Source organism: Nestor notabilis, unplaced genomic scaffold, assembly GCF_000696875.1.
Source record: "Nestor notabilis isolate BGI_N333 unplaced genomic scaffold, ASM69687v1 scaffold1948, whole genome shotgun sequence".
NCBI lineage: Eukaryota > Metazoa > Chordata > Aves > Psittaciformes > Psittacidae > Nestor > Nestor notabilis.
Genome location: NW_009940494.1, coordinates 122,654 through 135,490, shown reverse-complemented (window position 1 = coordinate 135,490; position 12,837 = coordinate 122,654). Strand labels below are relative to the sequence as shown.

At 41.5% G+C, this 12,837-nt stretch overlaps 1 protein-coding gene across 1 annotated transcript in view; it reads left to right on the top strand.

Moving 5' to 3' along the window:
* The window catches only part of MAN1A2 (mannosidase, alpha, class 1A, member 2), a 114,281-nt gene that overhangs the window by 45,037 nt on the left and 56,407 nt on the right, over nucleotides 1-12,837 (top strand). Inside the window, exon 5 of the mRNA XM_010020372.1 lies at nucleotides 12,632-12,726. Within this exon, the coding sequence (XP_010018674.1) occupies nucleotides 12,632-12,726 (95 nt within the window). The remainder of the gene's footprint in view (nucleotides 1-12,631; nucleotides 12,727-12,837) is intronic.

The following is a 12,837-nucleotide window of genomic DNA, read 5'->3' as shown; positions in this document are numbered from 1 at the left end:
TGAATTTTGGAATGAAATCTTGTGACAAAAGACCTATGAGCATATGGATTTATAAATAGGAGTTCTGAATACAAGGAGGAACTTTTTTCTGCCTAAGTCATTAATAAAGGGCCACTGTTGGTATGTGCTGGGAACTTCTTGGTAATGATGTTCTTAAAGGAATGCGTAAAACCAGCAGAAGAGATAGGAAAATAATGAAAAGGTAGAGGACTGACAGTTACGTCTTCTGGACACATGAATAGTCAGTATGTGGTATAAGACAGTCCAGATCTATCTCTGGAAGCAGTGCTTTACTTAAATGCTACTTACTGACATAACTATCAAGGTAGCTTGGTAATTATACTTTATATAGATGATCACATTGTTGCTCCGGTGAGCCTTTGATTTGTGTTTGCATGGCATAAAATAAGACAATCTTTGTATGTTATTTTTGGCCCTGAGATCTCTAAATCTGCTGTAGGAGGTCAGGGTGGTTTTCTCCCCATTTTTCGAAAGAAATACCTGCTTTTTCAAGTGCTTTCCAGAATTTATGCAACTCTGAAGATTTGATGCTTACTCAGTCATTGCTCATAGCTTTTATCTGCCAACTAATTTTCTGACAGAGCTTTGTCCTAATAGATAAATTGTAGATAAAATAAATGTCTGTTAATCTCTGAAAACAAACCTGTTCATTAAAAACAAAACCAACCCAAACAACACACAAACCACTATTTACGCACTTTCATCAGTGCAATGTAAGGTAATGTATTCTGCGTCTGATGGTCTGTAAAGGATCTGGATTTGATGAAGTAAAAGCCATGTGATTTTTTTCAAAATCGTGTATTTTTCTAGATTAATTTTTGCATTGTGATCTGTCACATAGAATCATAAAATAGTTAAGAGTTGGAAAGGAGCTTAATATAATCTAATTCCAACCCCCCCATCATACCAACAAGAGGAGGGAGGCTGTGTGTGTAATGAGTGCACGTCGTGTGAAACTATGTAATTTCATCTCTGTTTAACTGTTTTTGCGTAGGCAAATACGGTCTAAAGGGGACTAAGTAATTTCTGGCAATGTCTAAAGGGGAAATCAAGATTAATTTAAAATGAAGAGCTTGGCAGCACATTCAAGAGAAATAGGAGACAGGAATAACTGAGAAAGAAAGTAGAAATTGATAGAGTGTAAAAAGGATGACATGGCAGAGAAAAATATGGGGGGAATTAAGGAGATACTTGACATGAGTGAAGAACGTGTCAGGAGAGGGTATTACCATAAAAAAAGCCAGTGTCAAGAGAGATTAATAATCAGAGAAGGTAGATATTTTTTAGTGCACAAAAATGATTCTCGTAAGGCTTGTAAGTATTGCACAAACAGCTTAATTACTTGTCTTCAGGACCATTTCTTAGGATTTCTAATACCGATTTTCCTTCTTAGAGATCATCGGTTGGGTTGGGACCTTCAAGCACATAATGCAATCTGTTATTTAACTCAGTAGAGCTGAAAGAGTTTACTTACAAAGGTAACTAATATGGCAGCTTAATACTGCTTGTACGGGTAAACTTACAGTGAAAAAGCTAGAGATATGAAAAGCAGGAAAGAGAAAGCATAAAAATTGCCTAGGCTGGAAGCAACTTTCTAATAATAGTAATAATAATAGAAGAGCAAATTAACTTGAGACTGCCATGGGTTTTGGCTCAGTTAGGCGGGAGGAAAACAAGTGTGATAAATCTCTTCCTGGAATGATCAGCTCAAGGAGGCACGTATATGCAAGTTTTTCATTGCATTTATTCTGAATTTTAAGTGATCTATGGTGTTGACTGACTGGTGTAAAGTGCCTTAGATTTGAAGCCCCTTTAAAAACGGAGAACGTTTAACTTTTCTACTCAGATATGCACAAAACCCATGCCAAGGAAGCTAACATAGCTATTGAAGTGAACAAAATGGTGCAGTTTAATTGAGATGTTATTAGCCAGTGCCAGGTAGTTTAAATGTGATTAGCTGGGTGGCCCGTGCATGCCAAATTTTTATGTTTAGATCTTCTAGAGCAAAAATTTCAAATATTTCTGATAAGTTAATACATGCTCAAACCTTTTCATGTGGATTTTAAAAAAATAATCAATCATGTGAAAACAATGAATATTTCATTGGATCCTGAAATGTTTCAGTAACAGTGACTAGATTCTTCATGTCTGTTGTCCAGGAAAGCAGCTTGGGAAAACTTTTAGTAAAAATAGCATCACTTAATTCTGTTTGCAATTCTTTCACTGCTGGTGGTAGAAAGCCACCTTATCTTATATTTAAGAAGCAGCATTTGAACATATATTTGCTAATTTGTGAAATATAATTTGGAAAGTTTGTAGTCAACCAGGTAATCTGTCTTATCTGCATATAACTGATGCAGTGCAAGTCCAGAGGAGGCCATGAGGATGATCAGGGGCTGGAGAACCTCCTGTATGAAGACAGGCTGAGAAAGTTGGGGCTGTTCAGCCTGGAGAAGAGAAGCTGTGTGGAGACCTCAGAGCAGCTTCCGGTGTCTGAAGTGGGCTACAAGGATGCTGGAGAGGGACTCTTCATCAGGGACTGTAGCAGTAGGACAAGGGGTGATGGGTTCAAACTGAAACAGGGGAAGTTTAGGTTAGATATAAGAAGTTCTTTACTGTGAGGGTGGTGAGGCACTGGCACAGGTTGCCCAGAGAAGTGCTAAATGCTCCATCCCTGACAACGTTCAAGGCTAGGTTGGACAAAGCCTTGGGTTATATGGTATAGTGTGAGGTGTTCTCACGCTAAGAAGGTGACCTTTGTTTTCATCTCAGAAGTGTAGAGCCTCTAGGAAAGAGGAGACCTGACAGCATGGGTGTATGGGACCTGTACAGTTATGTGGGCTTTACTGAGTTTTTTTGTTTCAGAAGGAGAATGTGAAGTGCAGTTGCAGCTTTTTCATTGAAGTCAGGATAATTTTGATACATGGCATTAAATCTTTTTTACAAGCTGAATCTCTGAATTTCAGACAGACATACTAACAGATAGCAAGACTCGCGTAGCCATTATTTTTAGATCGGAAGCAACTGTTATATCACCTAATTTCATGCATCATCTGAAACTGAACAGCCTTTCTTGCCTTCTTACCATTCGTTCAAATTGTCAACCAAAGCAGATCTTTCAGGCAGGTACCCAGTGTGATTCTCTTTGTAGAAATCTGATTGTGATGTCAATGGCTAAAGAAACCATCAGACTAGTCTGCATGTTTTGAAAACTAAGGGAGTTTCAGAAAAGCACTTTACAATGTTATTTTTCTTCTAGTGGAAAAAAAGACCTGGATTGACTTTAGACAAGGGAAGAGAGCACTGGATCAGAACGGGTGCAGGAGGAGGCAGTCATAAACGTTTATCAATATTTAAATGTTGACTTTCTGATGGGTTTTTTATGGGTTGTTTTTTGGTATGATTTCTTTTTTATTTTGAAAGAAAGAACATTTCATGAAGCATTTTATTGGCTTGCGAAACAAGTAAATCAGCAATCTATGTTGTGTTGATACATGAAGTAATATCTGCTTTATCCTATTGCTCTTGGCCAGAATTCTAGCACAGGAGGACTCTGCAGCAACAGTTGCATGAATAGAGGTAACTGGTCCTGGACTTCCATCAGGGTGAATTTGGCAGTGTTTTAAAACTTTGGAGACCGTTAGAATTAGGGTATCAAGCCCAGTTTCCTTCTGTCTGCCTGTCTAAATCTTCTGCATAAAAGCAGCTGCATGCCTGACGGAATTGTAGTACATTAAAAGGCTAAGGTTTAAATGAGTATCATTAGGTACCAAAGCTAATGCACAAGATGAATGGCATCACCCTTAGATCGCTCCTACCTTTGAAAAGGGCAAGAAGGAGGACCCAGGGAACTACAGGCCAGTCAGCCCTACTTCAATCCCTGGGAAGGTGATGGAACAACTAATGTTGAAAAACTATTCCCTGGCCTATGAGTAACAAGATGATTGGGAGTAGCTACCATGGATTCACAAAGAAGTCATGCTCAACCAACCCTGGTAACCTATGATGAAATGACTGGCTTGTGAAACAAGTGGATGTTGTCTCCCTAGATTTTAGTAAGGCTTTCAGCACTCTCTTCCATGAGATCCTCAAAAAGAAGCTGGTGAAGTATGGGCTTGGGTGAGCAGGTAGTGAGTTGGATTGAAGATTGATTGAATGGCCAAGCCCAGAGGGTAATGATGAGTGGTGCAAAATGTATTTGGAGGCCAGTAACTAGTGGTATCAATCAATACTGAATCTAGTCCTATTCAGTATCTTCATTAATAAGGCGGAGTGCACCCTTGGCAAGTTTGCTGATGACAACAAACTGGGAGGAGTGGTTGTTCCACCATTCAGAGGGACCTCAGCAGGCTGGAGAAATGGGCTGACAGGAACCTTATACACTTCAATGAGGTCAATTGCAGACTCATCCATCTGGGGAGAAACAACCCCATGAACGAATATTATGTTGGAAGTTAACCATCTGCAAAGCAGCTTTGCAAACCAAGTTGACCATGAGCCAGCAACGTGTCCTTGCTGCAAAGACAGTGAATATCCTGAGCTGCATTAGGAGGAGTGTTTCCAGCAGGTCAAAGGAGGTGATCCTTCCCTTTTATTCAGCTGTATCTAGTTCTGAGCTCCTCAGTACAAGAGAGACATCAACATACTGGAGAGAGTCCAGCAAAGAGCCAGAAAGATGGTTAAGGGGCTGGAGCATCTCTCATCTGAGGAAAAACTGAGAGAGCTGGGACTGTTCAGCCTGGAGGAGAGAAGGCCTGGGGCTTGGTGGATCTTGTCAATATGTACAGATATCTGAGGGGAGGAAGTAAAGAAAGCAGAGCAAATTGACACCACAGGCATTTTAAGTTGACACCATAGTCCGGGTTCAAGTTGATTCCTCTTTTTTTTTTTTTTTTTTTTTTTTTTGCTCTGATCTGAGACTGGTGAGATGGAGTTTGATTTTTAATTTTTGTGTTACTTTTTTCTGTCATGAATCTAAATTCCCAGAGCATCCCTTTGCAGGATAAGTCTTCTCTTGTTTAAAGAGTTTCAGTCTTTTAGAAATGCTAAGTATTCTTCATCAAGTGCTTCAGTAATCATTACAGCTCACCAAACACAGAAAAGTACTTTAGCTGCAGCATTGTCTTTACAGTATCTGCAAATATTCCTTCTTGAACATCTGCTATGACTCAAGAGACCTACAATGCCGAAGAGGTGCTGTTGTATTTATGTAGTTCTACATTCTTTTGGCACTATAGGTGGTGTAGTTTGTGGCTGCCTTACTAAATCTCACAGGAACATGGATTTGTGTTCTCCAGGACCAGTTCTTCAATCATCACTCACAAACATCTATAAAATATATCCAAAGTGCTCTCCCACTCTCAAGTTGTACTATAATAGCTGAAATGTTACCAGAATCTAAATAGCATCTCCTTTATCTCACAAGATGCCTTTGTAATTAAATTCATGACATTTATTAGAAGCAAATGTGTAAAGAGGGAGTAATTTGTTCATTTCTTGGTAGCAGGATGGTTCCCACTTGTAGTAGGGAATGCCCTCGGAACACTAAAACACAGGAGTTCCCAATCTTGAAGGGGGAAAGTGTGTTGGAACTTAGAGCTATTCATCTGGCCTGTAGACATCATCATCTTCTGATGCAGTAAGGCTTATATGTAATTATATGTATTATATATAATCAGACCACAAAACAGCAGCACTTATTAACCTAGTTATCTTTTCTTTTTGGTGACAATGCTGCTTGATTTTCAGCAGTAAATCACGCCTCTTTCTCTACTCACGCAGAAACTCCTGTCTGATAAGTTGAGCTTTAAATGGGTTGTTAGCCACGAAAGGACGACAAAGAGCTCACTGCTGCACATTGAACTCTAAAGGTGGAAAGATAAGTCTTTTAGATTGGGACAAGAAATAACAAAGATTTTTCTCATGGGTCTGAGTCTGGTACTGCTGTCAGATACTCTGGAGTTTTTTATCTGCATTCAACAATTAGATAGGTCTGCCTCATCATCTTTGTGCTTAGTGTTCAAAGGCAATGTGTGTGGGATTTGGTAGTAACAGTACTACTGACAGTGAGAGTGCTACGTGTTTGTGAACTTGGGCAGTATGTCCGTTTTGTCTGATGGGTTCTTGAGGATCAAAAGTTACCAAACCTACAGAACCAGCCACATTGCATAACCACATATACTCACTAGTTAATAACTCAGATTAAACAGAAGTCTGGTGTTTATTACTGTGGAAGAATTACTGAAAGACTGATCTACGCACATAAATGAAAAGATTCATTATTTGTATAAAACATCTATAATCCCCTCCTTAGCGTCAGAAAGAGGCCAGTTGGGGCTGTTTGCCATTCACAGTGCTGGAAGGGAACACCTAACAGCGGTATTAAGCATAATCTAGTCTTCTTAGAGATGCAGCCATGCATCTCAGCAGTCACTGGATACATCAATAAGGCTTTTGAAGACTCATCTTAGTCTTTAAGGCCTTTTCTGTGAAATGTTTTTGCCAAACTTGGATTAATAGGCTCAGAAGCAGGCTTTCACATTGTGGGGTGGGTGGCAGCATCAATGTAATGGATGAAAATGATTCAGGCCCTCACAGCTGGTCTGCTGTAGATACTGATTGATGGTTTCATCTTAATGAAGGATTCACCCAATTTAAGGTTTAAGATTTGCTTTTTCTGGTAATTTTCACACTCTTCCATTCTACCTGTAAACAGCTTGATTTGTATTTGATAGGGGATAAATCCTTCTGTTGCTTTACAGCATTTACAGAAAGAAGCATTAGCCTACCCAAGGCCATGTGAACTGATAGATTTAGTGTATTAGATTTTGGGGTGTGGAATGGAAATGCTTCTCCCAGTCTGTGGTGGCTTCTGAAACTAATGTCTGTATGTTGAGACTGGACGGAACAGCTCCCCTGGGATTAGTACACATGTTTACCTAGAACAGCAGGTTTGCATCTCCAAGCTAGGATGTCTTGCTAGAGCTGTTAAAGGGTCTTTACTTTAAGAAGACTCTGATCTGTTACCTCCACATGCTAAATTCTGTCATTAATGCAAGCAGGGATGCACATTCAAAAACAAATGGATTCATCCTGCAGGAACAGCACTTCTTGAAGGGCTGTCATCTTCGTGGTTTCTGTGATTTCCTCTCTCTTACAGGGTCCTGTACTCTGGAGCACATAGTAAAGAAACTGGAAGGTGGGTGGTCTCTGTGATTTATGCACCAGTTATAAAGGTGCTGTGTGGGTCTACAGAGTAGGTACTAGATCCCAAGAGAGAGAGAGAACACTTTCTTCTTACATGCGTGGAACAAGCCATTTGATTCACTGGTGGTCAGTTGATTCTGGCTGGACACCAGGTGCCCACCAAAGCTGCTTTATGACTCCCACTCCTCAGCTGGACAGAGGAGAGGAAAACAAAATACAACAAAAGGCTTATGGGTTAACATAAGGACAGGGACATCACTCACCAGTCAAATCAGCTGAAATGAGAAAATAAAATCAAATCTTAAAACATCTTCCCCCACCCTTCTCTTCTTCCTGGGATTAACTTTACTTCTGATTTTCTGTATCTCCTCTGCCACAAAAGTGCAGAGGGGTGGGAATGGGGGTTAATGACAGGTCATCACATGTTGTCTCTGCCCCTCTTTCTCCTCAGGGGAGGACTCCTCACACTCTTCCCCTCCTCCAGTGTGGATTCCTTCCCACAGGAGAGAGTGCTTCATGAGCTGCTTCTGTGTGTGTCCTTCCCACAGCGTGCATCCTTCAGGAACAGGCTGCTCCAGTGTGGGTCCCTTCTATGGGGTGCATCCTTCAGGAACAGGCTGCTCCAGCGTGGGTCCTTTCTATGGGGTGCATCCTTCAGGAACAGGCTGCTCCAGCGTGGGTCCTTTCTATGGGGTGCATCCTTCAGGAACAGGCTACTCCAGGCTGGGTCCCCCATGGTGTTGCAAGTCCTGCAGCAAACCTGCTCCAGCACAGGCTCCTCTTTCCATGAGGACACACGTCCTGCTAGGAGCTGCTGGAGCTGTGGCTTCCCACAGGTCACAGCCTCTGCTGGGCATCCCCCTGCTCCGGTGTGGGGTCATCCACGGACTGCAGGTGGATATCTGCTCCACCATGGACCTCCATGGACTTCAGGGGGATATCTGCCCTGCTATGGACCTCCATGGGCTGCAGGGGGATGTCTGCCCTGCTATGGACCTCCATGGGCTGCAGGGGGATGTCTGCCCTGCTATGGACCTCCATGGGCTGCAGGGGGATGTCTGCCCTGCTATGGACCTCCATGGGCTGCAGGGGGATGTCTGCCCTGCTATGGACCTCCATGGGCTGCAGGGGGATGTCTGCCCTGCTATGGACCTCCATGGGCTGCAGGGGGATGTCTGCCCTGCTATGGACCTCCATGGGCTGCAGGGGGATGTCTGCCCTGCTATGGACCTCCATGGGCTGCAGGGGGATGTCTGCCCTGCTATGGACCTCCATGGGCTGCAGGGGGATGTCTGCCCTGCTATGGACCTCCATGGGCTGCAGGGGGATGTCTGCCCTGCTATGGACCTCCATGGGCTGCAGGGGGATGTCTGCCCTGCTATGGACCTCCATGGGCTGCAGGGGGATGTCTGCCCTGCTATGGACCTCCATGGGCTGCAGGGGGATGTCTGCCCTGCTATGGACCTCCATGGGCTGCCGGGGGATGTCTGCTCCACATGAACCTCCATGAGCTGCAGGGGGATATCTGCTCCACATGGATCTCCATGGGCTACAGGGGCACAGCCTGTCTAACCATGGTCTGCCCTGCAGGCTGCAGGGAGCATTGGAGGATCCTCTGCTTCATCACCTGGAGCACCTTGTCCCCTTCTTCTTCACTGACCTTGGTGTCTGCAGAGCTGGTTCTATGTTTTCACTTCTCTCTCTGTAGCTGCACAGGTTTTTTTCCCCTTCTTGAACACATTACCCCAAAGGTGCTACCACCATCAATGATGGGTCCATCTTGGAGCCAGCTGTCACTGTCTCTGTCTGACAAAGGGGAACCTTCCATCAGCTTCTCCCAGAAGCCACCCCTGTAGCACCCCGGTATCAAAACCTTGTCAGATAAACCCAGTGAACAGCATGGCTGGAAGAGCAGTAAGGAAGCTATATAGTTCTCAGTCTTCTGCTCCTGGGCAGAGTCAAATCACATCAGTCTTTGTAGTTGCATGTGCTGTACAGTGTGTTTTTACAAGCTGTATTAATGACTCTGCAGCAGAGTCATGCTTCGGTATTAGTTATCCTTATCACCAACTTTTTTTCTAATAACTAATTTACTTTTCCTTGCTTCATTTTGGTGTTACTTCATGCCCACAGAAAAACAAAAAAAAATCTTTTCTTTTTCCTTGTGTTAGCTTTTTTATAAAAAAAAAAAAAAAATCATTATCTTGTCCTCTCTTGAACATCTTTTCTCTGAACTAAATAACCCTAATTCTTTTACTGTTTCCTAATGAGATCTATTTTCCGGGCATCCATTCATTTTGTTGTTCCCTATTCTTGCTTATGCATTTCTTGAAATGTGTTGCCTGCCAGCAGGAAACTGCTAGGGCTGAAATAGAATCTATCTGTTCAACCTATTAAAATAGGAGTAAAAATCCTTCCTGTGTGCTCAGCAACCACGTTGCCTGATGCCACTGTGTTATTTAAAAGCTAGAGTTCTTATCGTAAGTCTGAAACACAGTAAAAGAGGTCACTGTAATGAGCTCAGCAGAGCATCCTTATAACAGCTGCAGTCTCCAATAAAGGGCATCTCATCCACTGCTGCTTGCTGCATTTCTTTCTTTACATCTCTCCAAATATGCTCTTCTGGTCACTTTGCTCTGATAAAAACATATGCAACTGTCTCCCAGTTCTCACCTCAGTCTGCATATGTTAATAGTGGATCAGGCACTAGGTGGTTTTGTTATCCATGAGCAGCAGTGAGATAGAACTGAGGTGGCAGTAATAGAAAGACAAGACATGTCTTCAGACAATTTTTTTAAGTGTTTCTTTGCATTCAGTCTTATATGGGAGGGATGTAGAGAGGTAGAGTTTTACCTTCTGGTGCTACGTAGAGTCTTCAAGCCAACAGAGGTGGCAGGAGGGCACAGCAAGTTTTTGCAGGTTGTCTGAAGTAGCGGTTGCTGCTGATGCTCTGGCTTGCTCACATGCTAAAGTGGCATATTGATTGCCTTGCTTTAACTGTCCTTGTCTAGTTTCACGCACTTTTAGATCAGCCCAAGAGTGCTTCATACACTCTTACTAAAAACTGCTTCCAATGCTATAAGTTGTTCCCCAAATATCATAGTACTTTTCAAATTGATTAAAAGTTAGGGAGCAGTAGGTCCCATTAAGAATATTATTCTAGCAACGAATTTTCTAGGGGTGTTCTCCCATTGAATATTCTTACTCTGATGTTTCAGTATCTTTTATTAATGAATAATACAGTAATGTGTAGCACTTCCAGAGGGTGCAGGATCCAAAAGCTGAAGCTAAACAAATGTCTTTCCGACCTAGAGGCCATTAACTGGAAGTCAACATTCTGTTCTGGATTAGGTGTTGAAGCTTGTCTGCACTATAGAGGAACTCCCTTTGGATGACTCTCTATAGATTGTTCTGTCTGGTCTCAACCCATCTACTGCTTCCAAATCTAGATGCTCAGCATGAATTTTTGACATGTATTTGTGTATGCACATCAGGTAGTTTATATAGAACTGAGCCAAGATGAAGCTTTTAGTTCTTTTCAGGGTTTCTTTTTCCCCAGTTACCATAGACTCCACCAGTATTATACCTCTTACTTATATTATGATTTCCTATTTTGACTTGGTCCTGTATTCAAGGTGAGTGTGTTATCTCAATTTTACTGCTAAATTTCTGCATATTTTCTCAGAGACTGTCTTTTGTCAGTATCTTTGCTAAAAATCATTCAAACCGTATTGCTTCTCTGACTTCACAGTTCTATCAAACCATATTCTCTTTTTTGGTTTAGACATATCCCATCTTAAAATTCATTTAGAGTACCTCTGTAAAAGTTCTTTTTTCTGGCTCATTGCTTTCAGATCCACCTCCATCTCTCCATACTCCACTGCATCAAATACAATTAGATGTCAACTTTAATATTCTTTTCTAGTTTATTTCATGTCTTACTAGTCATCTCTTCAAATATTAATATATTGATCTTTTCCCACATTCATATGAAAAATGAGGATGTTCTTGATTGCTTGTTTTTCAGTAACTTTTCAGCTTACTTCTCCAGTGAGTATCCCTTCCGGTTTCCTCCATGGACTTTAGAAAAGGGAGAAATGTTTTTTATAAATCCAGCAGAGCCTTTTATAAATCCAATCTTCTAGTCCTTCTTAAAGCTTTCATTCTTCTTGATTACAGAGTATTGCTCAGGTAATTGATAATAATAGAATCACAGAATATGTCGAGTTGGAGGAGACCCATAAGGATCATCGAGTCCAACTCTGCTCCTCACCAGACTACCTAAAACTAAACCGTATCACTAAGAGCATCTTCCAGATACTCTTTGAACTCTGACAGGCTTGGTGCTGTGACCACCCTCTTAGTGAAGAACCTTTTCCTATGTTAATTGAACTTCCCCTGATGCAGCTTCATTCCATTTCCTTGTGTCCTGTTGCTGGTCACCAGAGAATTGATGTTTCCATAGTATGTCCATGTTGCATAAGTTACTTGGAGGCCTGGTAGCTCCTTTAGTTATATGTTCATACAGTGCTTCAAACTGTTCAATAATATTATCCCCAAAGTCAGAAGATACTTCTGCAGAAATGGAGTGAATACTGAAAATGTATGCTAGCAACTAGCTGGTAAAACCAGTTTTATGTCATGGGGATCTACTAAATAATGCCGCCTTTGGAACAGGTGCTTCCTATAGGCTTAGAAGGAACTTTCTCTCAGTTGCTTATTTAACTAATAAATATTAGCCTATGAATGAGGCTATTACAGACTTGTGGTCCGAAAGTAAGTAGAAACAGCACTAGAAGTGAAAGACATTTCATCCCATCAGTAATTTCTATGAGTAGTTAGACTTGAGAGGGAAGATGAAGCCTATAATCGTTTTTTGATGCATTATCAATGAAGGAAAAGCTACAGGGAACTGTGTATATATGGTTTTGCACAGACAATGTTCATTAAATAGAAACTCTGTCTGCACTATATATATGTTTCTTGTTAATAAGAGATGGGAAGTTTGTAAAAGTTAAAATACTTATGTGTGGGGTGGGGGTTGGGGAGTTTTCTCTTGATTTTTAGCTACAAAATATAAAGTAGGGTTTAAAGACTCCTTTAGAAAACACTTGAAATTCCTAATACTGGTGGAAGGAGGTGAGAGGAGAATTTATATCCTTCTTTAATAGGAATCTAAGCGCTTGCTGGAGAATATGGAAGGAAAGAAATGAAAATGACAAGTTTTCTTTCCACGTTCAAATCTTAATGAAATTTGTAAAGTGAACAACTGAAAAAGAGTTGCAAGTTACTCTATTTTTTACAATGTAAAGAGAGGCGGGTGGGGCCAGGAGATTTCAGTCTTTTTAGTTCTTGGAGGTAAGTCAGGTTTTTTAACTCTTTGCAATTGATCATACTACCTTAGGTTTTCAAGATCAAAGCAGTGCAACTGGCAGGAAAACTTCTTCCAGCCTTCAACACACCTACAGGTATACCATGGGCAATGGTGAATCTGAAAAGGTAATGAATTTTCTTTTGTGGGGAAGTATGTTCCTTTCCCTCCCTCCCAACTTACAATGAGTAATGGCGTATGTCAGTTTTACTTAGTAGTGGGACTTTGGAAGATGCTGC